General features: G+C 40.9%; 2 protein-coding genes across 3 annotated transcripts in view; one reads left to right on the forward strand and one right to left on the reverse strand.

The window, feature by feature from the left end:
- Positions 1–7982: 7982 nt before the first annotated feature.
- Positions 7983–18378, reverse strand: LOC134550197 (collagen alpha-2(I) chain-like). 2 transcript variants are annotated; one of them, XM_063396630.1, is made up of 4 exons: positions 17978–18378; positions 17685–17868; positions 15898–16008; positions 7983–9081 (listed from the first exon to the last, which is right to left on the reverse strand). In XM_063396630.1, the coding sequence occupies exons 1-2, from the start codon at positions 18376–18378 to the stop codon at positions 17823–17825; spliced, it is 447 nt and encodes a 148-aa protein (XP_063252700.1). In that variant the 3' UTR covers positions 7983–9081; positions 15898–16008; positions 17685–17822. The 2 variants fall into 2 exon arrangements, with proteins under 2 accessions (XP_063252700.1, XP_063252701.1); XM_063396631.1 differs by lacking the exon at positions 7983–9081 and adding an exon at positions 11971–11989.
- The window catches only part of YAF2 (YY1 associated factor 2), a 31428-nt gene continuing 24250 nt past the window's right edge, over positions 18268–25445 (forward strand). Inside the window, exons 1-2 of the mRNA XM_063396629.1 lie at positions 18268–18402; positions 18542–18667. Of these exons, the coding sequence (XP_063252699.1) occupies positions 18377–18402; positions 18542–18667 (152 nt within the window). The 5' untranslated portion in view covers positions 18268–18376. The remainder of the gene's footprint in view (positions 18403–18541; positions 18668–25445) is intronic.

Consider the following 25445-nt stretch of genomic DNA (forward strand, 5'->3'; position numbering starts at 1 on the left):
TGGAGGAACAATATGTGCTGATACTGTGTAATGCACTTTGCACAGGGGACTGAGTCAAGGTCATGTAGTCACCTGGCATTTCACAATTTTTGGGTAACTGACTTTGCTACCCACATAACAGACTTTCTGAGTAGGTTTCTTGTTCTTTAAAAAATCAAACAAAAAAACCCACCAAAAACAAAACAAAAATTTGAAATGTATGTATGTATGTATGTCCCACATTATGGAGAGGCATCCTTCTCCAGATCCAGCTGTGCTGGGGTGAAGAGTTATTCTCCCTGCCGTTCATAGTCACCCACCCCTTCCCCAGGACATGTTCCTGCCCCCTGGTACCCACTGGCTGAGCCTGCTGTCCACCTCCTAAATTGGACTGAAATTGTTCCAGGTTAGACAGGGTGGGCAGGAGGCTTCATTCACCTGCTTCATTCAGGTTGAAATGGTTAGAGGAAAGTAAAGCTTCCCAGGGGAAGCTTTAACTCTCTCATCAGACCCTGAGAAACGCTACCCATGAGCTGATTCCTCCTGAAAGAGGAGGATAAAAGTGTGCCAGTGCATTGTTTGCAAAGAGGCATTTCCAGAGTGCTCTTCTACCTGAGCAGCCCAAACAGAAGGACAGTGGACATTTTGTTCTCTCCCTAAAGCAATATTAGATGCTCTTGTGACAGAGGAAAGGCCTTTCCCTGGAAAATACAACAACCTTTGTATCAATTGTGCATCTTCTCAAATAAAGAGAATGATTTTTGAGGGCAAAAAAGAACAAAACCCTAAGCAAACCAGTTTCAATTCTCTACTTTGATCAGGAGATTGAACCAGAGACCTCTTGAGATCGTTCTAATTTGAATTGTCCTGGGTGTTTTTGGGGGTTTGTTTGTTTGTTTGTTTGTTTTAAGTAAAAAATAACCATCTGTAGCTGGTTATAGCTGTCACTAATGCTATCAATTGAATGCAAATAATTAGTGCTTTGAGGGACTTTGGGGAGGGTTCCCTTTACAGCTGAGACAATAGGATGCCTGGTTGTTCACAGAGGTATGGTTTCCACTCTGCCAGTCTCTCTGGTTCTTCTGACTGCTCACATGGTCCCACAATTTTTGGGATCTACTGCCTGAGCTGGTAGAGAACTACCTCATGAGCTGACCTGGCTCACCCACGGATCAGACGTCAACAGAGGCAAAAAAATGGGCAAAGGTGGAACCATCCTGTCACAAAAAAAACCCCCTGCTAAAGCAGGGCCTTAGCTTCTAGCATTAGCAAGCTATGAGATACTACAGTTTTATTCTTTTAAGTTAATGTAGATGTGTCTACTCACTGGGTCAGTTCTCCCATTATCAAGTTGAATTATTTAATACAGCATCTGATCCTTTAGGACTGCAACCCCATGATGTAAACTGGTCTCTGTGCCTCTGTCTTTCAATGTACAGGCTGAGAGCTTAGGTTGTGAGTGCCAGAAATCAAGTCATGTCTCTGTGAAGAGACATACCACTTATGTCTCTGTTATTACATAAGTGATAAAATACAAAGAGCTTTTCACTTCCCAGTAAGTTGCCTGTTTGGAGACTTTTCTGACTTTTGATCATAGGTCAGATTCATCCTTTTTTTGGTTGAACAATTTGGGGTTTTTGACTGATTTTCAGTGCAACCTCCAATACTATCCTTTTGTTGATGTTACCTGTATTTATGATGCTGACTTGTGTGCAGTGAAGCCTGAGTTACCATATCCTAGAAAGAGCAGGCCAACTCTCTCCTCCTTGCCTCTGGTTGCAAGCCCATTCTGTTTCCAATCAAACAGCTGTGAGCTGAACTGGACACAGATCAGAGCAGAGAAAATGAACTCTGCAGCAGACCCAGCAGAGGGGTTACAGTCAGCCTGCAGGGTGGTCCAGCTCCTCGTGCCCTGCCCTGTCCCTACAGCAGCCAATGCATGAGGGAGACAGGAACAGACCACTGGGCAGGGCAAGGGAATGCTCCCTTGGGTGGCAGCCTCCAATTAGCTTGCAAAAAGGGATTGTGAAATGGCACGATTAGTTACCGTTTGCTCTTAAGAAGTACTTGCATTAATTTTTTTTCAGGTGATTTTGTACATAAAAATATTCTATGAGAAATTTCTTGTGAAGCTGCAGGGCCGGTAAGACACTCTATCGTAACTTCTTCGCCAAACAAATGTAACAGGAAAGAATTATTATTTTAAAATATTATTTCATTTGGCAGAGAACAAAACCAAGCCGGAGAATATTTTATACTTCATCAGTTAAATATTTACAACAGTAAAGTGGAGTGGTGGTTTTCTTTTTAGCTTTCAGCAACAAATGCAATGATTAGCTACACATGAAGTCAGTGTGAATGAATAACAGTATTTTAAAGAAGCTGTCAGAAGCTTATCTCACAGCTGGCATCTATTAATACAGTGATTTCTAACATAGACTCCAAATTTAACACTATCCATTAAGGAAGACTGTGGAGTGCTATAATTATGTCAGAATACTTTGGCTGTCAATAAACAAGTCACTCTTAATTCATGGATTTGTATCTATTAACACAGGTTTCTAAACAGAGAAGCTGTAAATTTGGGGGGTTTTGATATAACTTAATCAATACATCATTTAATATAATCAAGAAAAATAACAATTTGTCTGTTATTTCCACATCATCAATTTTTGTGGAAACTGACCAGTTTGATGTGGCTCATTTTTCTAACAAAATTTTCATGTTAATATATGCTTTCCCCTAGCCTCCTCAGTCTTCTCAGAAGTGGCACAATTACTCCAGACTCAGCAGCAACAAATTCCAAATTATCCTCTAGCTTGTTTTTGCACACCCACAGAAAACAAATCTCCTGCGGTTATTCTCAGAAGACTTGAGATTCCATCTGCTTACTTTATTTCAGGTGGAAAAGGAAACTCCAAGAAGATAAAACTGGTAAGTCTGCATCCATTTAAATCTCTTCAAAATCCAGAGTGAATGCTTGGATTTAAGCAAAGTCACTGAAAATTTACAGTGGCAGGCAGACAAGAACTCAGAGATCTCCAGGGTTGAGTTAGTAAACAACCTCAAAGCAAGTTTAAAGAAGAGTGAATTTGTGCCCACTGTTTATTTCAGTGTAAACACATAATGCTTGAAATATCTTGAAATACAGTCTGTAAATCAATTCAGGCAGTAAATTTGATCCTGTCAACTATCAAAAGAAGGGTCCTCAAGGCAAATAGCAGGCTAAGGTCCGGTGATCAGCTCCTAGTTGAGTGTCAAACCAGGCTGGAGAAAAGGAGAATGTTGCTATGTGGGAATTCATGTGTTGTGAGGACAGCCTACAAGAAAAATTGAAACAACCTAGTGTATTACTGCTTTTACAGCTGCTCTGATTCTTCCACCTCTACTTGATTTCAAACACAAAGAATGACCCTGAAATCACATCTGTCTGTATAAAATATTTCATGTGCAACAGGAAAAAAGATACAGTTGCTACCCACGGTATAATATTATTTGGGTTTTTTTTTTTAAGTATCTACTAAAGGAACTTAGAAGCTGTTTTTTTCCAAGAAAATAAAAAGCTAGACTGATATACTTTGTACATAAAATATCTTGGATTATAGAAGACTCATGTAATCCCTAAATGTGTAGGAGGTCTGAAACTGAGGTCTCCAGTACAATAGGAGGCTGAGATTACAAACATGTGAAGTAAGCACTGCTGGCACAGTGCTGGGCTCTCCTTGATAAGCCTTTTCCACTCCCACTGTCCCTGGAGGGGACATGAACCCATAACTCTAAACCTAAGGGACATCTGAGGTTGAAACTGAGGTCCCATCACCATGGGTGGCCGACATAAGAAGGAGACCAATGTTGGTGCGTTGCTGTGCCTTTTACAGCCCCAGTGTCCATACAGCTGTAAACATTGTGGTTCTCTGAACCCAAACCTTGACCCTAACAGTGGTTTTTGGTATAGGCTGAGACTCCACACACCATGGATGACTGAGTTAAGAAACCCGTAAGAAGTGTCAATGTTTGTGCTGTGCTCTCCTTGGCATGCCTTTTGTGTCCCTGTTGTGGTAGGCTTTGTGGTTCTCTGAACCCTTATCCTAACTCTAATTGTGGCTTTTAGTTGAGACTGAGGTCTCAGGTACCACAGCTGGCCCAAACCAGAATGATGTGGAGAGAGCCTGTTGGTACAGTCCATGTTCTCCTTGCCTTTTTCAGACCCACAGTCCCTGGGACTGTTCTCTGTTGTGGTTCTCTGAACTCTACCCCTACCTCTTGACCCTAATGGCAGCTTGGGGTTGAGGCCAATGTACCAGGTACTATGAGAGGCCCAGACTAAATAATGTGGAAGGAGCAGTGTAGGTGCAGTGTCCTGTTCATCATGGTGTCCCTTTTCAAGCTCCAGTGTCCCTGGAGCTGTATGCCTGCTGGCTGTCTGAACCCAACCCTAAACCTAATTCTTTAGGTTAAATCCTGGAGTTTAGGATGACGGTTCCATTGGTGGCCCAGGTAAGAATGATTCCTTCAGGAAGAAGGAATATTGTTGTAATGTTGTATTCTCATTGGCATGTCTTTTCCAGGCCCAGTGTCCCTGGAGCTGTAGGCTCTGGGGCTCTCTGAACCTTCTTCCTTGCTAATTAGTAATGAAACATACCACACAGTAAAAGTAAAGTTTCACTCAGACCATCTTATGGAACTTATTGTCTCTTGCTTTTAATTCCCTGGCTTTCCCACTGTCCAGGTACAGCTATGACTTGCTCATATGATCACTGATGTTCCTGCTGTTCATCTTTATATGAGTAACATTAGCTTTACAATACTTCCCATCTTTGATAACACTGGAAACAGACATTTTAAGGTTGCTTCTGAACTCGGAGGTTTTGTACAGCAACATCATTCATCAGCACATCTAAGACACTGTGATTCAACTGGCCAGAAATAATTCTTCCAAGCTCTTTACTGAGGACTTCATACTGAAATGGCAGCATGCTGTTAGAGATCATCCTAACTATGCCTACTATGACAACCCTTTCTTAAAACTTTTGAACATCAGAGAAAGCTTATATAATCTGTAAAATCATCACCATAGGTGAATTTTTTTTTCTCCCAGTTTCAGACTTTCAATGTACTGTAAGGAACATAGAGTACTGGTGTGATTCTGGTATGTGTCCTCATACAGAGTTCTGAGAGAATGATTCAAAACTTCTGTGCTTTGTACATATCAAAGTTCAAGATCCTTTTGTATGGATTGTAGGATACATCACCAAGGATGTGTCATAGGCTGCATCACCTATCCTTCAAGTACAGCACTTTTTCTGACAATTTACTGATAAAATGTTTTAACTAATTTTTAACTTAAAATAGAAAGCATAAAACCCTAAACTAGTCACTTCAGAAACTTGTCATTTGCCAATCTTTCATCCTATATTTCTGCTAGAATCATACAACCATTAAGGTTGTAAAATGTGGAAGGGGCTGACAGCTCGTCTGTGAGCCTGAAGTGTAACTTAGCTAAAGAAGCTAATAAGATCCTTCTGTACCCCTGAAAAGAATTTCTACCAAGGCCATTGACATGGAGACTGAGAAGAAGGAATAGATAAGCAGAAGACACCTGCAGCTGGAAAAGTATTTTTAGAAAAGTTTTGTGAATGCTAGCTGGAAGCATTCTAGTGGTAGAAACTGCTCTGTACCAGTGAACAGTGTTGATTTATTGTAACCATTGAATAAGTATAAACTATGTTGAGGTATAAAAGGCAGCCGGCCGCCATAATAAACAGAAACCTTCTGAAGTTTTACCATGTCATTCTCTATGTCGTGACCATCTCTACAACGACAGTAAAAGACCTCCAAGGTCATCAATTCCAACCATCACCTAGCACCACAACAAATTCACCACCAACTCATGTCCTCAAGACCTGTATCCATATGGGTTTTTTGAAAATTTTCAGGATGGTGATTTTACCACTTTCTTGGACAGCCTGTTCCAATGCTTGACAACTGTTTCTATGAAGAAATTTCTCCAAATATCTATTCTAAACCTTCCCTATTGCAACTTGAGGCCATTTCCTCTTGCTCTATTGCTTGTTCCAGGGGGGAGAAGGTTGAGCCCCCCACATGACCACAGCCTCCTTTCAGGCAGTTGTGAACAACAATAAGGTTTCCCCTGAGCCTCCTTTTCTCCAAGATAAACACCCCCAGCTCCCTCAGCTGGTCCTCAGTTGAGCTGAGTTCCAGACTCTTCACCAGCTCCATGGACACGCTCCAGCCGCTCAATGTCCTTCTTGTAGTGAGGGGCCCAGAACCGGACACAGCACTTGAGCTGTGGCTTCACCAGTGCTGAGTACAGGGGAATAGTCACTGCCCTGGCCCTGCTGGCCACACCATTCCTGATACAGGCCAGGTGCCATTGGCCTTCTTGGCCACCTGGGCACTCTGCTGGTTCAAGTTCAGCTGCTGTTGACCAGAACCCCCAGGTCCTTTTCTGATGAGCAACTTTCCAGCTACTCTTCCCTCAGCTTGTAGCACTGTGTGACATTGTTGTGACCCAAGTGCAGGATCAAGCACTTTGCCTTGTTGAGTCTTATCCAGCTGGCCTTGGCCTGTTGATCCAGCCTGTCCTGATCCCTTGGCAGAGCCTTCTTACCCTCCAGTAGATCAACACTCCCACCCAGCTTGGTGTCATCGGCAAAATGACTGAGAATGCATTTGATCCCCTCATCCACTACATCAATGAAGATATTAAAAAGGACTAGCCCCAGTACTGAGCCCTGGGGAACACCACTCGTGCCCACTGCCAGATGAATGTAACTCCATTCACCACCACTCTCTGGGCCTGCCTCTCTCCACCCAGCCAGTTTTTTACTCATCACCTATCCACACCACGAGAAGCCAGTTTTCCCAGGAGAATGCTGTGGGAAATGGTGTCAACAGCTTTACTAAAAGTTTAGGTATACAACATCTGCAGCCTAAGACCTGGCTGCAAGTTTTTGTGGAGCTCAGTCTGGGTTGCCACATCCTTTCTGGTGCATGCAGAGGATGTAACTTTTTTGTTCATTATTTTGTTCAATAATGTGAAAACATAGGAGCATTCAAACTTTCCTTAGTGTTGAATCTTCTGAAATGTTACATGCAGCCTTCATATGGAGGACATGCATTGATACTATGGTATTAAGAACTGTTATGGAAGCTGTTATAGGCAATTAAGAAGGTGCAGACCTATACCTTAGTGTATATATGCATCTCTATATAGATGCATCTATACACCTGTATCTGGAGATAGCAGTCAAGTGTCATGCTTCCTCACTCACTGACTTGCATGATCAGCTCAGCTGGGCAAAAGCAATTGGAGATACTGGCCTCATCTGTTATTAGCTCTCCCTGACAACACACATGATTACCACCAGGTCCCCAATGCCACTCTTGTAAGCATGTCTGTGCTTGCCTGCTGGTCAATTGATGATCAGTCTCTTAGACTGGTGTTGGTTCACCCAGTAATGCAAAGGAGCTGATCAGCAAACCTGGCCTAACTTGTATCTCCCTTTGCCTTGGTATGTAGCAGCACAAAGTAACCAATGCCCACCAACAAATCTGGCTCAAAACTTCAGGTGTTTTCCAGCTGAGCCAAAATTCTGCCTTTATATCTTCAGGTTTTGTGAGGTATTATGGTACCTTTATTGTGTCTTACTGGATTTCCTCACAGGCTTTCTGGTTAAATATTCACATGTAAAAACTTTTTGAAGTAATTCTCAGACAAAAATCAATGTTAAATTGGAGTCAATATTAAGAATATATATCACTGAATATATGTAATTTAACTGAAAGTAATCCTGGAAAAGATACCAAGTGCAGCCACTGATGGCTACTCTTATATAATCAGGCTCCACTTTTTCCCAAATTTGGTCATATCTACAACCAATGAACTGAATGTCAGGTCGTTAATAAACACAAACAATAAGACTACAAATAAATGCATATTCTTGCATATTCACTGAAGTCTGCTAGATATTTTATTTGTTGTGAGTTGATATCTCAAATATAAGAATGCTTTGAATTATAAAGTGAATAGTCTGTTCTGTTTCTATACTGTCCTTTCATCAATGGATTACAGAAATTGTTAAGATAGACAAATTGAAAAACCTCTTAGATTGCATATGTGGTTTTTATTGGTCTTAATAAAGCAGGCAGTTTGTTGGCAATTACAAACTGTTTATTTTAACTAAGCCTATATTCAGTCATGCATATCAAGGTAATATGATGATTGAAGACTTCTGTATGTCCATCCCTTGTCCCAGTCAAGCCAACTGAAAAATCCCAGTGCTTTGTCTGTTACAGCATGCTAAATTGAACTTCAGCCTATGTCATATTACTCTTTGAAACTGTATCACCCTTTGATTGCTACAGTGTCTAAAGTAAAAATCGTAAGGATGATACTTACTGTGGAACCTAACCAATTCTATAGCTTCAAAGATTATAGATTATGTAGATTTGTTTTGGATGATTGACTTATCAATAATGTTAGCATTAATGAAAATAATACTCTTCTGCCTTATAATGGGCTTTCTTCCATGTCTAGTCTGCTGTCCTTCTTCCTCTTTCTAAGAAAAGAGCTCCAAACATCAAAAATTCCATATTCCAAATTCCATTTAAATAATTTATTATCAATGCTATTTTGAATGCTTGTTTTTGAAGCATTCCACATTTTCTCTGCCTTGAGTCTTACAGTGCCCTTTATTCTTTTGGACTAGTCCAAAGAGCTCACTCAATATATTTAAGTGCTCTGCTCTGTCAGAATGATATCTCATCCTGGCAAATATCCAGCTGGTATTTAATTTAAATTTACACAACAGAAACCATTACAATTTGAATTCCCTTCACTCAATTCTCATCACACAAAGCCACGTTTGTACCCCAGTGCCAATACACAACCTTCTCACCACACCGTTTGAAATTAAGGGACAGTTAGCTTCAGGACATGCCATCAAACTGTAATCCATCTTAAAGCTACAACTTGAATAGAGCTTAGTTTGGCAGGCAAGAGAGATTATGATTCATGCTTCAATTTTATCTGTCAGGTGCTGTTGCAGTGCTATTCTGGCTGGTGTCCCAGGCAGACTCCTAAGAAGACAGAACAAACAGCTCTTAGAATACACACAGTTTTTAGACTTTGAAGCTCCACGACTTCTCTTGTATTTGACCTTCTGAAGTTACCAGATTTGAAGACAAAGTCAATCCATTTTTTCCTGGCACTTTCTTGTGGAGATGGTTCTTTCCTATGTCTGCTATACAGTTAGTTATCTTCTAGTTACACAGGGACAGAGTCTTACCTGGAGTTATCTACAGTTTGAATGGCTCGCATAAAGGTGTGATGGTTAACCCAAGCACAGTATCTACTGCATTCTCCTGCATATTAATGAGAGACATGTCTAAGGAGTTTCAGATACGTCTCTCTTCTTAACCGTGCAATAGCCTTTTTTTCCAACAAATAAATCCAATTATAGGATTTTTTTTTCTTTCAAACAATTCCATTACATCTAAAATGCCTGAATTTGTTTAAAGTCTTCTTACATGTGCAGCTAACAAATATTCTGTTGTTAATATATGAGCTAGTATCTCACATTAATAATGACTTTATCTACTTAAGTACTTCCTCAAGGATAAGGAAAATGCCTTTACTATATATTCTACTGATATGAAAAAAAGGACATTCAACACTTAATTCTTAGCAATATTTATCAAGGTTTATATGAAAATGGTAGTAGCTATGTAGATTTGGTAAGAACAAACTTGGACATTAGAGTTGTCTGGAATGCTACAGAATTTGCAATTAATTAAAACCAGAAGATTCTAGATAGTCTTTTCATAAATCCAGTCTTCAGGAAAGAGCAGTTCTTCTCTGAATTATATAATTTAATAGATTATGTATAAAGACTTTATTCTGGAAGAGATACATTAAGGCAATGAATGTCCTTATTTATTTTGCAAATGGTAATGAACAACCTGACAGAGATCTGGTTGGTATGTTTGAAAACAAATCAGAAACTGTCACTCAAAGCTGACTTAAAGCTTGTGCTTACACTGCCTTGATCTCAGTGTTTCTCTGAAGATTTCTTTGTAGGGCTGTAAGAGAGCATTCTGAGGGTTAGTCAAGTGTGTGTAATAGCTACAGATGATGATAACTCTGATGCAGAATTGATCATAGAATATGAGGATTTGTAAGGGACTCATCAGGATGATTGAGTCCAACTCCTGGCCCTGCACAGGACACCCCAAGAATCATACCAGGTGTCTGGGAATGTTGCCCAAACACTTCCTGCTCTCTGTCAGGCTGGTGCTGTGACCACTTCCCTGGGGAGCCTGTTCCAGTGCCCAACACCCTCTGGGTGAGAAACCTTTTCCTGATATCCAACCTAAACCTTCCCTGGCTCAGCTTCAGGCCATTCTCCCAGGTTCTGTCACCGGTCATGAGAGTGAAGAGATCAGTGCCTGCCTCCCTCTTCCCCTCACAAAGAAGTAGCAGATTGCAACTTGCCAAGTGAGGCCTTCCCTCAGGCTCCTCTTCTGCAGGCTGAACAGACCAAGTGACCACAGTCACTCTTCAAATGGTTCCCACCCAAGGCCCTTCGCCATCTTTGTTGCCCTCCTTTGAGCACTCTCAGATTTTCCTTACACTGTGGCACCCAAAACTGTCTCCAGAACTCAAGGTGAGACCTCCCCCGTGCAGAGCAGAGCGGGACAATCCCCTCCTTTGTCCTGGCTGGTAATGCCGCATCTCAGAACATGGTTGGCCGTCTGGGCTGCCAGGGCACACTGTTGACTCATATTCAACTTGTAACAAAATTTGTCATTTTTCAAACTCCCTTTTGCATAATTACATGTCCTTTTTTTTTTTGGTAATAGCCAGAGGGCAGCAGTTTAGCTTGGGAGCAGAGCTTGTGCATCAATGATGTGCCTTTGCAGCATTAGCCATGCAGCCTCAGAGTCATTTGCTGGCTTGACAGCCCTAGTCAAACCCCGTGGAGTAGCTGCTTTGTGAAGAAGTCATCTCATCTCAGTGTTTAACTTCTAGTGATGGTGATATGTGATGATAATTTTGATAATTGCAGTATTTTTTTCCATGACATTTTTAAAGTTTTGAGTCATCTTAAAAATAGCAGTATTGCAAGGTTCAATAGTCTTTTATTTTGATATGTTTTTCTTGAATTTTGAGCAATTTGGAGAATCTTCTACTTGAGCAATCACCTAACAGGAGGAATCAACACTGATCTGTGTCAACTGACAGGTTCCTCTGGGAGATTTCTGCTTCTTCCAGCCCTAGACCACCTGTCAGTGCAGTAGGCTCACTGTAAGAAGTGCTCCAAACCTACAGGAAAAGCCTGAGGGTACACTCCATATTAATTAGAGAACTTCATTTTTCTTTCTTTCTCTCATTTGTATACTAATTTTGTAAGTAATATTTCAAATTTATTTTGAAAAAGAAGCTCTGTAAAACACTTTTATGCAATATTGAGTCTACACAGTCCAGCCCTGCACATGGCAACAGTACAAGTCCAAGCAAAAGGATGGGAAGAGAGGCAAAAGAATAGGAACAGGGACAAAAGGGTGGTAAGATGCAGTGCATGGTTATTTAGGGATATTGGCATGGCAATGACCTTAGAACAGTGTCAAGGAAATTGTCTTCTTAGGGAAGAGACTTCCCTACCTGGCTTTGATTCTGAATCCATGTGGATGTGTACTATTGGCTGGATCTGATCTCTGTTCTTTTTTTTTTCCTTCCTTTTTGTTTTTTGGATTCTATATTTTGTATTCAATTTAATTAAAAGTAGGAGGAAAAAAACAACAGAAAATGGAAATGTAACGCTGGAGCTGGAGGCAGAAGATACTGACATAGATTGTGTCATGAAGGGTATAAACTTTGGCAAACTGAGACCAAGCAAATAATTCCAAGCCAAAAAAGAGAAGAGAGATCTCTTACCAGCACTCCTGCATGCTGCACTTCTATGACATTCGTCATTATCTTCCTTACCTCGAATAATGTGGAAATTGGGAAAAAAGGGACTCATGAGATTTCTCATGGAGATCTCTTACCTCAGATTATTTCATAATGAAAAGTAATGAGCTTATATGGAATACCTTTCAAGAAAAATTTGCAATTCCTTTGAATTTTTAAGTATCCATGTCTCTGTTTGTGTGTGTGTGTGTATAATTATAAGCAGCGAAATATGCTTTTTATTACACACAGAAAAGGTACTCTTCTCACAGACTAATCATCTTTGTGTGGGATTTTTTTTTCTGACAGAAGGTTGGTTTGTTCATTCATTACTTCTATTACATCTGAAAAAATCTGTACATCTGCAATATCGTTTTTCCTACTGATCCCACAATGCAGACACATTCACCCTTTTCCTATTGTTAGTCAAAGATAATGCCTGTAAGTCAAATTCTGATCTCAGAGTAATTCTGAAGGAATTCATAAAAGAGATTTACAGTGAGAAAAATTGAACAGCACTTTTGATCCAAAGTCAGCTTATGGCACTTGTGAATCCAGTCATTGCAGTAGGTGTTTGCATGCTGTCTTGAAACGATGTTGGAGCACTGAACTAAGCATGGAACTGGCTTAGAGGCTTTAGTTCCAGTATTTCATGTTTTTCTCTGACAGGCTTTAAAAAATGCTACGTGGGGCCAAGAAGCTATGTGACTTTCAGCCATATTCACTAATCAGATTCAGAATGCTTTAAATATTGCTGTAAACTGTGAAATCTCCTTTGGGCTGCTGTTCTTCCTTTGGCACAAATTCCATGGGAAGCCTGCCACCTGTATGACACTAAAATAGGAAACACAACCTCCTATCAAATTTTAGCACTTTAAAACAACTTCTGAAAGGGAGAGAATCAGTGAAAGTGAAAATGAAGCAAGAGAAGAGTGAGACATGACAGAAAAGGAACTTGAAGGATGGAGCAGGCAGAATTAGTAATACAGATGACCAGGCAGAAAGACAAATCTCAGACATAAAGACAAGGAGGAAAAGAAAACAGGAAGGAGAATGAAGGAACACATAAAGAGGAGGAGAAAACCCACAACCAGGTAGATGACAAATAGCAGAAAAGGAATGAGGGAGCAGATTAGGAGGGATCAAGGCACGTGATGAAATCAAGGAGAAGACATGAACAGATAGCATTGAGAGGAGGATTTTTTTTCTCTCCTATATCCCCAAGGGAGCTTGGCTTGCTAATTGAGGTATCTTATGTGTTCAGCCCTGTAACCAGCTAGATCTTATGCTGATGTCAACAAGAAGTGGCAGCAGAGACTTTTTTCTGTTTAAAGGAGACTCAGCAATACATACCTGTTCCTCCTCAGGATACTGACTTTGCCCAAATAAATCCCCCCTGGCACAGGGTGTACGGGACACTATCCCAATTCACCTTGATGGGAGCAGATAGGGAAGGATTCAGCCCCAAATTTAAATAGCTGATAAGGGCAGCTTCACTTGAGTTTAACCCTGGAGATCCAAATTCACAGATGCTAGTGAGCCTTGTCTCCCTCTGCTTCCCTTATAGATTGTTCAAAGCAAAATCCAGTGATTTGAATGATTTGCCCTGGAGGAGCCGTTCTTTCACCACTTGTTGGTTTGAAGACTTCCACTGGTTCCTCAAGTCCAGACAAAGCATGTGAACAACTTTCCAGTGTCTGAAGCAATTGTCTGGCATGAATTTAGCATTCACAGGCAGTTTTTAGCAAACCTCTTCTGTATGAGGTATGATAGAATTAAATATCAGTATTATTTATTAACAATCTGACCTTTCCAAAATAAATTGTCTTCAGTCTAAAGGACTGCCATGTGTGCCACCAAATCCCAGCAAAAGGACCTGAAATATTGAGTGAATGTCGAGAATGTTCTTTCATTCCTGCCAGTGATCCTTCACATCTTGGATTACCTCAGGGACAGGCTAAATGGAAAAAGTAAGGAAGCTTCTACTTTAAGAGTTTTCTTTGATGAAGCAGATGATTTAAAGAAACTATAGAGCTGAACAACTCTAAAATTCACTACAAAATCTGAAAGTATAAAGGCTGGGCCCAAACTAGGAGAGTGTATGACAAGTAAGTAGTTACTGAAATAATTACCAAGTATCTGAAAGTAAGTGATTTCACAATTTCATTCCAGTTCACAAAGGACAAACATAAAAATAACCAATATGATCAGATTTTTATTGATCTTACACACGCAGTTACTGCTGCTGTGCTGTGACCTGCAAAAGTTCTATGTACAATCCTCTGTCGTATGAATTTGGAGCCAAATTTGCATAAACATACAGTCAAATTATGATGCTAGAAAGACTCCTGGACTTAATTATCCCCATGTTACTCAGGGTTCATGACAGCATATCCCTGCTGATGTCAGGGCCACTCTAACTGTGTGAAACCTGAAGGATATGGTGATGAATCAACCCTCATAAGTGCTATAGTTCCCTAAAAGATATACAATAAGTTTAGGTCAGGCTTGTACATGCAAGGAAGTGAAAACTCTTTTAAAAAACAGTTTTTAGGCTCCCTGATGTTATGAAGTATTCTAGGTGTGGTCCCTGTGTTCTGGCCCTTTCTAAAGCAGAATTTCACTCTCCTGCCTCCACACACTAGTAAGAGGAGCATGAGTTGTCAGGATCCACTGATACTTCTTTTGATAGCTTGGGCTTCACTTGAGGCTGAGCAAACATAGCCTGGAGGGGCAGTGCTTGCTGTCACCAATCTTATTGTCATTATTATAATGTCTGCAAACAGCTTTCACTTTTCACTAGGTCTGATTTTTAATTTTTCCCCCTCCCTCCCCAGTATCACGTAGAAACCCAGCCAGGATTCAGGCCTTATTATACCTAACATGTCAGAAAAACCCCTTGCCAGTCAAATACCCATTAATCGATTTAATTGTCTTAATTTATTATATCAGTGCAACCCAAGCAAAACAGAAACACTGTGCTGGAATAACATGCACTTGTTTCAGTACAATTTTATACTTATGTAGTATTCCTTTTCATGAATAGGGTGGTTTATCTACAACATAATGATAATCATCTTTATGGAGAGTTTTTAAGCTCAAGCAGTGACAAAGTGATTACTTAATTGCTCAAGATGCTGATAATGGAGGAACTGGCATAGGTTTGATGTGCACAGCGATGGTTCAGGTATTGACTAAATGGCAAGCCTTTGTATAGATTTACACAGCAAAGGCTTGTTCTTAGTAAAAGGTATGTGAACGCCTTTTTGTGGGAACAACTGTAATTTTCTCTACAGTAAGAATTTTCACACAATAGGTACTTAAAAATTGGTGTCAACCTCTTTCACATCCACTCTATTATGAATAAACTTTTAGCTGAGAAGTCTAGAATGCCAGAACATTTATACCATATGTAGAAATATATAATTTCCACAAAGCTATCAGCATATATCATTTTCAATATCATAATCATACAATGAGCATTTCCCTTGTACAATGCTACAAAAAAGGTCAGTTTTAAAATAATAAGAGACAAAACACTAGCTAGAGAGTGATACCTGATGTAAAAAGATACAATTATATTGTCCATCCCTTCTGTCTGAAATATGTGTTTAGCTCAGCTGAATCAGAACTGGGGACAAATAACTGCTCTGGAACAACTGTACTAGACAAAATCAAAATTTAAGATTATTCAAAATGATTGTTCATTCATCCCTTTTCTTTCCCAGAAACATTTTTAAAAAGACTGTTAATACTGATGTCATCAATTTTGTCATTCAAGCTTTCTAGAACATGTGCCATACAAATATTTAGCAAAGACAGATGAGTTTTCTGGGTTCACATGAATATCACTGGATGACAAAATATTTCACTGGAATTCTCAATTTTTTTCAGTTTATCAAAGCCCGCTCTGAATCTCTTCAGTATCTGACTGTCACACTCACCTCTTACATGTGCTTTCCAGCATTGCTGCTAAATAATGCCTTCCATCACTGTTTCAATTGCAGAGATGATATGGGATGGCTTGGTGCTTTTGGTGGTCTCCTCTTGTGTTCCTGTTTGAGGACAGAACAAGGATGCAAGGAGACTATTCTTTCATTCCTTTTCAGCATTATTCAAGAGTAAGACCCACACTTGCACAAACCCATGGCCACTGTTGGACCAAGTTGCACCATGACCCATACACCTGAACTTTTGAATGTACCATCCAAATCACATTTCAGCTCCCAAAATAAGGGTTAGTTGGAGCTCAGGGGAAACAGACCCAATGCTGCTGGGAAAACATGATGATTTTTAGGCACAGTCATTTGGGTGATGACCTTGAAGCAGAAGGTCTGGAATGCAAAAGCCAGAAAGATTACTCTTCTGTTAGGGATAACATTTATGGCTGGCAGTTGCATTTTCTCCTCCTGTTTGGAAATGGTCCTCTCCAAGAATGGTTCCTGAGGGATTACAACATATCTCAGCGTTTTGTAACCATCAGTGGAAGTTCTGTTTCCCACAATTGGTATGGAGAAAGTAGGCTGTGACAGGGGAAAGGTCAAGAGAAAGCAGTTGTTTCAAAATAATTACTTTCCAAAGGTGGGGAAGTAATGTTTATTTATACAGTAGAAAGAGTGTGCTGTGGAAAAGGGCACAAGGAGACAGGTTTCTCCACTGCTTCCCATCAAGACATTTCTACATAATATCAGGTTCAAGCACAGGTGAGACACCTCATATAATTCTGTAACTTTAAACATCCGCTTCTGGACTACTGGTGCACTCTTTATAGTCAATGGAAAAAAATAGTCTCCATAAGTGAGAAAACTGGCTTAGCATCAGATCAATCACCTTCAGCATGAGCTTGTTTCTCCTGCTGAGAGCTGGGTCTGGGCTTCTAGTTCATGTAGACGTCTAACTAAATGCAAATGAACCCAGGCCAGCTGTCTGTGTGTGGCATGCCTCACCCTCAGATGTGCAATCCGTACATTTTATTCATAATTTACAGAAGACTGCCAAAGAAGCATAAAGAGATAAGGAAGAAATTGCAACAGAGTAATGAAGGAAAAGGTCAGTCGAATACAGAAAGAGAACCATGAGGTGAGGAAAACGGCAATACTGGAAGCTGGATGTGAATACAGAAGGAATTCAGGATAAATGGCCAGCCACAAGTAAATCCTACACAGGTTTCCAATTGCTGACACACAGCATTCCTTGAGAGACAGAGAAAACTGAATCTTGTAAGTATTAGTCCTTTTGCAGAAATGTTACAACCCAATGAAGGAGTCTTTAATTGCTTCCCTAATATGTCAAGTTCATTATCTCAATTTTCCCTATCTCAGTATTTCTAGCTGAAATTTGTCTTGACAACTTTGCCTTCAGAATTACATAATTTCTCTGTTGTCCACTCGTTTAGTTTGTAAACACGTCTATGTCTTCACACACTTCAGTAAAAGTCCCTTGGGCACATTTTGTTCTCGAAATCCCATCATTTCTTGGCATTGCAACAGTAATAGCTTTGGCCACTGAGGTGCTGACCGGTACCATTTCATTGTCTTGCATTCTGCTCTCTACCTGTGTCTAACTGCTGTCTTTGTCATGTACTTAGGACATGTGCTCTTTGTTCTGTTTGCACAGCATCCTGCAAAATGGCATCCTGGTCTGGGCTCCGGTGCACTCTGATAACAGAGGTGATAAATACCCGCGTCCTGTCTGGGGTTGCTATGATGCATGAGAACCACGCCGTACTTACAAGTTTTAAGTGCAAAAGGAGCACCCTGCACACGGGTACAAGGTAACAACACTCTCTCCTGGTTTTGTATTGGTACCCATAGTGTTCTCTCTTGGCCTCAGGCCAACGGGATGCTTTAGATCAAAGTTCGTATTCAGTTTATTCTCGTTTGTTTCTCACTGTAAACCACGGCCTGGAGTCATTTCTGTGGGAAGAAGCACAAGACAATCTAGACGCTAGCGCGAGCAACCCTGGGCGATCCCAGAGGGGCGGCTTTAAGGAGAGCGCCGTGCAGGCCGGCTGCAGTCACTCACCCTGCCGCTCTGCCCGTCGTGCCAGCACCGCCTCCCGCCGGGGCCGCCCCCCGCGCCGGTTCCGCCCCCGCTCCGCCCGCCGCCCCCAGCAGCCCCCGCGTTGCCCGGGCCCCGGCGCCGCTCGCAGCGCCCGAGCCGCCGGCGGAGCGAAGGTGCCGCCGTGCGCGGCCCGCCGGGCGCCGCGGCCTGCGGGCGCCGCTGGTTGGCGGCGGGGGGACACGTGAGCGGGGAGGCGGCGGCGGCGGCGGCAGCGGGAGTTTCCCCGACAGCTGGAGGTTGCGGCGGCGGCTCCTCCTCCCCGGGTCCCCGCTAGAGCCCGGAGACCCCCCGCGCTCCTCCTTATTGACAAACGCACAAAGGGCCGCGCCGGGGCCGGGCCGGGACGCGTCTGGAGCCGGCATGGGAGACAAGAAGAGCCCGACCAGGTAGGGGCAGCGGCGGCGCTTTCTCGTTCCCCCGGGCCCTCCGGGAGCGCGGGGCCGGCGGCGATGGCGGCGGGGGCGCCCCGGGGGCGGCGGGGGCGTCGCGGCCGGTGCTGCCCCTGGCGCGCGTGTGTCTCCGCAGGCCGAAGCGGCAGCCGAAACCCTCCTCGGACGAGGGGTACTGGGACTGCAGCGTCTGCACCTTCCGCAACAGCGCCGAGGCCTTCAAGTGCTTGATGTGCGACGTGAGGAAGGGCACCTCCACACGGTGGGTCGCCGGCGGAGGGGGAGCGGGGGCGGCGGGGGAGCGGCTGTGCGGCCGTGACAGGAATTGGGGCCGGGGAGCCGCGGTGCATCCCCGGACTGGGAGGGAGGGAGGGAGGGCGGCCGTGACAGGAATCGGGCTCGTTTATCAGCGGTGGGGGCGGGAGCGAACAGCCTCCCCCGGCCCGGGGCTCCTGGGCGAACCTGACCCGGCGGTGCGCCGGCTTGTGTAGAAACAGAAATGATAAATACCGGGAAGGGCATAAGTGCCTGCACAGCCTAACCCTGGAGAGATGGTGCCCCTCTCACGAAGAACTGTCCCCTTGGGTGTGCCTGCTAAGACACTTGCCCTTTTAATTTTTTTTTTTTAATTTTAAATTACTTTTTCTACGAATTTAACTTTGCCTCATACATAACCCTTTGTTTGTTTATCAGTATCATTATCAGTATCAGTAGTATCAGTATTATTTTAATTCGCTTTTCATCACAGAGTATCACCGTGCAGGTTTCCGAGTGCTGTACGAGGTGGATTATAACCTTTCCGTGTTTAGGGAGGAATTGTTAGCTGAATTGCGCTTTATGGAATTGCCTGCGTGTGTAACCGTGGCTTCCCAGGAGGATCTTTTCTCTGTACACCAGTCACAAAGCTTGCGGTGGATTAACTGGTTCCTGTGCCTGCCGGTGGCCTGAACATGTGTGCTTGGGGAATGGAGGCTTTTTACGAACGAATTTGAGTGCACTTGTAGCCATCCCTGCTAACAGAAGAGAACTCTGCTCAAGAATCCTTTCTTACCATTACCATACCTGTGGGTTAATCCCACCAGCCAGAGAAGTTTAAATGGCAATCAAGTTGCAATCCTATCAAAAGCCGAAATTACATTGTAGATATTGGTCAAAACAGTGCTGAGTATGACCTGCAATAAATGTTACATATTTGAAATTGTGGTGCAAGTTTAGGTCTAATTACTTGACAAAAATGATTATTCTTTATTTCTGGAGAAGGCTTTCCTGACTTCTGAAAAACAGAATGAATATTGGAAGGACTTCTCATAACTTCAGTTGTGAATATTAGTTGAATGTTTTGGGTTTTTTTTTAACACAGGAAATCAGTAAGGTAAATGTGACAAGCAAGAATTGCATCTGTCACATATATTATGGTTTCCAGTTATAACAATGGCATAATGTTTATATCACAGAGAGATGTGTGCAGATTGGTAATGTTCAGCAAAATAAGACTGCTGAATTAATGCAAAGTCTTAAAAAACATCATGAAAAAAGCCTCTTTAACATCCAGTCAGTTTGATGAGAAAACTCAGTTTAAAATTATGTTTTATTGTATTAGAAACTCAGCTGGATAAAAGCATTGAAACTTAAACAAACAAACAAAAAATGGAGCTCCTGAGAAACAAATATTTTCCTTGTCTTCTAATTTCCCTACTTGAGTATTTAATCTGTTAAATAATTTTGTAACAAAATGTCTTTTTTCTTTCTTTCCTTTCCACTTACTTACTCCCTGACAGTGACCTGGTATGCGGAGTTGATAGGTTGATTTTTGTTTCTCTACTTAAACTCTGTAACAATGTATCCCTGAGTAGGTTTATGGGACCCTTTTTTCCCCTGTAAGTTTTAGATGGGTTGCATCTGCATCTTCATATGATTGCAAAATCCAGCTTTTACACATGGCATGGGGTAGATAAAAGTTGAGGGTTTAGGCCAGGCAGCTTTTGTCTCCAGTACTGATATATGATTTGAGCTAGTAAGTAGACCTTTGTGTCCATGAAGAGAATCATTAGGGTGCCAAAGAAACACAAAAGGCCAGCTGGGTGGGGTTTTTTGGTTGTTTTGTTGTTGGGGGTTTTTTTTGGTTTTTTTTTTTTTTTTTTGTCCCCTCCCCAAGGACCTGGAGTCCAAGTGACCAAATTCTTACCTTGTTAAAGCATTAGTTGGTGCTGCCTGTAGGACAGCGTGGTTTTCAGCAACACGGGGCAGGATAACAATACTACCATGTTTTGATGGCACTGAGAATGCATTATTTATTTATTTTAGTCTTCCATTTTGAAGCTTGATGTTAGATTACATTGATGCATTAGCACGGTTGTTGCTGTGCAGTGGTTCTTAGAGGCTTTAACTCTGTTTTTTTTTACTGATTAGAGCTTTGTTTATAAGACATTGTAAACGCTACGTTTTTTCAGAATTCAGAGTAATCTCTTTCTTTGTGTTGAAATGTGTAAAACCTGATTCTGCATGTTAAACTTCACTAAATGTGACCATATCTGCAGGTGGAAAAGCAGGCAATTGTATTGAAACTAAGTAGGTTTGAAAGCCATTGGAAATTAGGTGCAAAGTTGATTAAAGCTTTTTTTTTTAATATACTGATTATGCACATTTACCTTTACAGAAATATTTTCAGATATGAGTAGGGTTTGTGGGTGTTTTCACTGTTGAATAATTTCTTCTCTCTGAAAGAGTTATCTTTTGTCCCAGAGGCTAGAAGTGCATTATGTTCTTTAGTAAATGATAAAATTGTTAAGATTAGTGCAGATAAGTTCTACATTCTTTTATTATATGTTATTTGTAGACTGAGTTTTCAAAGCAGAATAGATCATGGAGTTAAATTAACTTTTTGTCTATGGCATTGAATGGTTCAACTGGGCTGCCCTTGGGGGGCATGTCTCAAGGGAAATCCTGGATGCTGCAGGAGTGGTGTAACTGATTCCTGAAGTGGCACTCTTTTGCTTTAGTACTAAAGCAGTTTCCCAACATGATGCCAGTTAGATGTGCCACAAGTCAGATGTAAAACTAAGATCCTATTTTCCTGATGGAGATCCCTCTACCTTTTACTCTACAACTATTGCCAGACATTAGTTTGGTAATGTCACTGAGGATTTAAAGTTGGCATGTACACATGGCTTTAGTATTTACTTTCTAACTTAAATTGTTGCTTAGGTACTGAGAAATTACCATGTTCCTCTTGATAGGAGATTGCAGTGAGTATAGTAATTTTCTGCACGTGACCTTTAAGACATTTTGAAATCTTTCTAGATGAAAGGTGTTATTTAAATGTAAGGAACATAGGACTTTAATAATTACTCCTTTCTTGAACAAATCTCCTGCTGAAGTTCATTAAAAGCACAAGTAAGGAGTATGGAATAGAACCCTAATGTAGTGTGTTACAGAGGGAAGTGGTAGCCACCTGTATATGTAGGTTGCCTAATAGTTTCCATTATAAAGAATTGTATGACCTTTTTGAGAAGGTTTGTTGCTTGCAAAAGCAGTTGTAGTTTGGCAAGAGGAAAAGTCTTTAGGCTAAATAAGTGGCCTAATTTCCTTGCCCCATGAAATTGTTTAAGTTTTGCTGAGACTAAATGACTTGAAAATCTTCATTCCTCTGTCATTCATGTTGTATGGAAAAGTCTTTGCTAGAACACACAAAAAGCCCAGACTGGAACTGTGTAAAAGTAACAGAGGCAATGATGATATGCTGAAAACATGGAAGGGAATTATGAAAACATGGTATGCTGAAAACATGGAGAGGTTATAATAGGGTTGCTGAATTTGGGTTGACTCTCACAATTACTGCTTTGTCAAAAGAAAGTTGCCTCCATTGACAAGTTACCATTTCTTTCTTTTCTTCTGTTCTTCATGACCTTCAAGAACTGGGCTGGGTCCATGGACAGACCTTATTGCAGCGAGTGTTTGCTCCCAGTTTGTCTGTCCTTGGATTTCACTTTCCTTGCCAGCTAACACCATTAGTCACTGCAATTCAGATGTGTTGTAAAGCTGAAGATTGAGAGTTTGTGTTGCTGGGAAGATGTGCACGAGAGGATTGGCATTCTCTAAAGAAGTGCATGTCTCTGCTGCCTTCTAGGAGGCTGCATTACTGCCTTGTTGTCACCTCTCTGCTTCAGCTTCCTCAGAAGTGTTATTAATGCTCTTGTTATTCAGTTAGCAATAGCATCCAGATTTAAAATTACCTGTCACTTTGCTTTCTTTCATGTGGTTTATATGCACGTGGTCTGATCTCTAGTTGCAGGATCCTATTCTTTTTCCCATGCTGTTACAAACCACTTCTCCTTTCAGTGTGAACGATGAGCATCCAGGGCAGTGTAGTGAGAGCTACAGGAGGAACTGCAAATATTGGCTTTTTAAACTTTGAAGTGCTTTGAATGATATTCTACTGTGTAAACAAATGAAAAAAAAGGAGGCAGGGACATGAGATCAATTTCCCCTTTTCAGACTTGATAACATTTGTGTGATTTTTAAATTAGAAAAAAGGGCCGAATTCCAAAGGATATTTTCACTAATAATAGTGAAATAGATCTTGCCCTCTTAGCTAGTAATAGGGGAAGATTTGTTATACGGACATGTATTTTATGGTTGTTATGGTTTTATTTTATTTTTTAGAACTACTTTCATTACTTGCTTTGAATTAAATAAAATCTTAATCTTGGCAATGAATCTGAGTCTTAGTGCACGCTGTTCAAGCTCATTTTTTTAACTGAGGGAAAGGGAAAATAAGGAGATGAGAATGGTACAAATGGCTTCTGTGAAGTTTTGTGGGTTTTTCTTTTTTTTTTTTTCTTAACTTGGATTTAGTGTGGTTTTATAAACGATTCCCATTTGATACACATGTTGACTGAGCTCCTACATGCACTATCATTTATAAAGTAGGCCCTGAAATTTATGGCCAGAATGAGAAAGTCATGTTTAGTCAGGATGAATTTTTGTGGAATTGGGATCTATACCTCCTAATGTGCTTTACTGCTGAAGTAGAGATAATATATAACCAGTCAAATGAGGGCATGGCTTCTGTGTTCTATGATCTATTGATCTTCATCACTGAATCATTCTGTTTCCCACAGGCTAAAGTATGAAAAGCCAAATTTAAATCTCCCCAGACACCTTAGAGTGTGAGATGGAAGGAACGGGGATAGAATCTTTGTATATTTCCTTGGTGTTTGGTCTGTGTTCCTTGACTGTGCCTGAGAGTTTGGCTGTCTAATGTATTTTATAATCATATCGGATGATCTCCTAAGTGTGAGATACAGGTTTCTGCTTGGAACTGCCATGAGTTTGTTTTGTGCTTTGAGATTCATAAATAAAATGTTTAATTTTTTAGCTTGGATATCAAGGTCATTTTTCTTCAGAAAACATGGGCAATGTGTTTAGTCATGTACCATCTGGATGTTTATAAGCACAAATCAGTTAGATTTAATCAAATCTGGTATTTGTATTTCTGTTCAAATGCACTACTGCTGAGGACAGAGAGATGGTCTTTCTCTTGTATATCTGGTTTAACATATCTGTTTCACAACAGCTTGTTAAGGACTCTTCTGCCTTCCAGAATGCAGCCTCTGAGTGTGCACATGCGCCTGCGTGTCAGGAGGAAGGTTGGGAAGGAGAGAAAGAGGAGGAACTGTCTGTCATGCTGATTTTACAAATACATGACTGAATCAAGCTCAACAGACTCAAGAGCTGTTCGTTACTTGTGGTAGTTTAGAGAAGAAAATATTTGCAGTAATGAAGTGAGTGGAAAAGTCATATAGAGCTTGGTAAAATATGGGTTATGTATTACAAGTTTTATGGTTTAGTGTTAATATTAAATTATGAAGAGGAGCAAGAATAAATAGTTCTCGTTTGCTCTGTAGATAGCCATTCAGTTTCAGTGTTGTTGTAAAACAAAGAATGAATTTTGATTGGTTACATGCCTCTCACGAGTGTAGCTTGTATGGGCAATAGAGAGTACAATGGGCAGCCAACCAAAAGAAAATCAAGTCTGTATTTTAGAAAGGAGTAGGGAGAGTGTTGTTGACTTTTTTTTTTTTTAGGTTAAATCTCATGTTCAATCTTTGTAGTTTTGAACCTGACAGGTATTTTAATTAGGTACTCTAAGAAGCTCATAAAAATTGTAATCGATTTGATCCACTACAGTTTGGTATCCTTTTGTATCTTGTTACTTAGGTAGGGCCTTGTTTCATGCAGTCATGGGGCCTGCTGTGCTTGGTGCTTTTTTTTGGAATTCGTAATTTTCATTCTTAGTCACCTTCATGCAGGATTGTCTTGTCAGATAGTTCTCACCACCTCTCAGTTTAATTCTTATTCTATTTCTTATACCTTTGTCCAAAGTGTAATTAAAATATTAAATATTATGCCTGTAAAACCTCACTATAAATGCTACCCCATAGATACATGTAAATATATCTACAGCTGGTTGTTGGGAACTATTAAACAAGCTAACCCAAATTTTAAACTTTGTTCTGTACAACTTTGTCCTCATCATAGTTTAGCTTAAGTGGGAGAATATATTTTTGAGTGTGTTGCAAGTCAAGACTGGCAATATGTATTTCTTTTCTCCTAGTCAGCAGGGCTACTAGTCCATTAAAGAAGGAACTGTCAAGCTAATTGGTTTTATCCTTTAATGCTCCTAATTCTTACATAATTTCATTGTAGTATCTTTCTGAAATGTGAGTTCAATTGAGGTTTTTATTTGCCCATCTTATGATTCCCCCCTCCCTGCTTTTTTTTTATTTCTGCAGTACTTGATGACTTCTTTCACCTTTCCTGTAGTTCTCTAAATATTTTTTCTGAGGGGAATTTCATTAGAGGCTGTTGACGGCCATAAATAACATTCAGTGGTCTATTCCTTATTCTAACTTGAACTCATACACCCTTGTTTAATTTGGTTATATGGAATTAAACTTCTGTGTGGGTACTGAAGCAAAGAAGACTTTATGCCATCTGGTATTTGCTTTCTTTCCACGATTAAGTACTTTCCTTTGGGG

This window comes from Prinia subflava, chromosome 4, assembly GCF_021018805.1.
Source record: "Prinia subflava isolate CZ2003 ecotype Zambia chromosome 4, Cam_Psub_1.2, whole genome shotgun sequence".
NCBI classification, from domain to species: domain Eukaryota; kingdom Metazoa; phylum Chordata; class Aves; order Passeriformes; family Cisticolidae; genus Prinia; species Prinia subflava.

Coding starts and splice junctions, on each gene's coding strand:
- LOC134550197 (XM_063396630.1), bottom strand. CDS start 18,378: ATGCCGGCTCCAGACGCGTCCCGGCCCGGCCCCGGCGCGGCCCTTTGT. Junction 17,869..17,977: donor ACGACGGGCAGAGCGGCAGG/GTGAGTGACTGC, acceptor TTCTTCCCACAG/AAATGACTCCAGGCCGTGGT.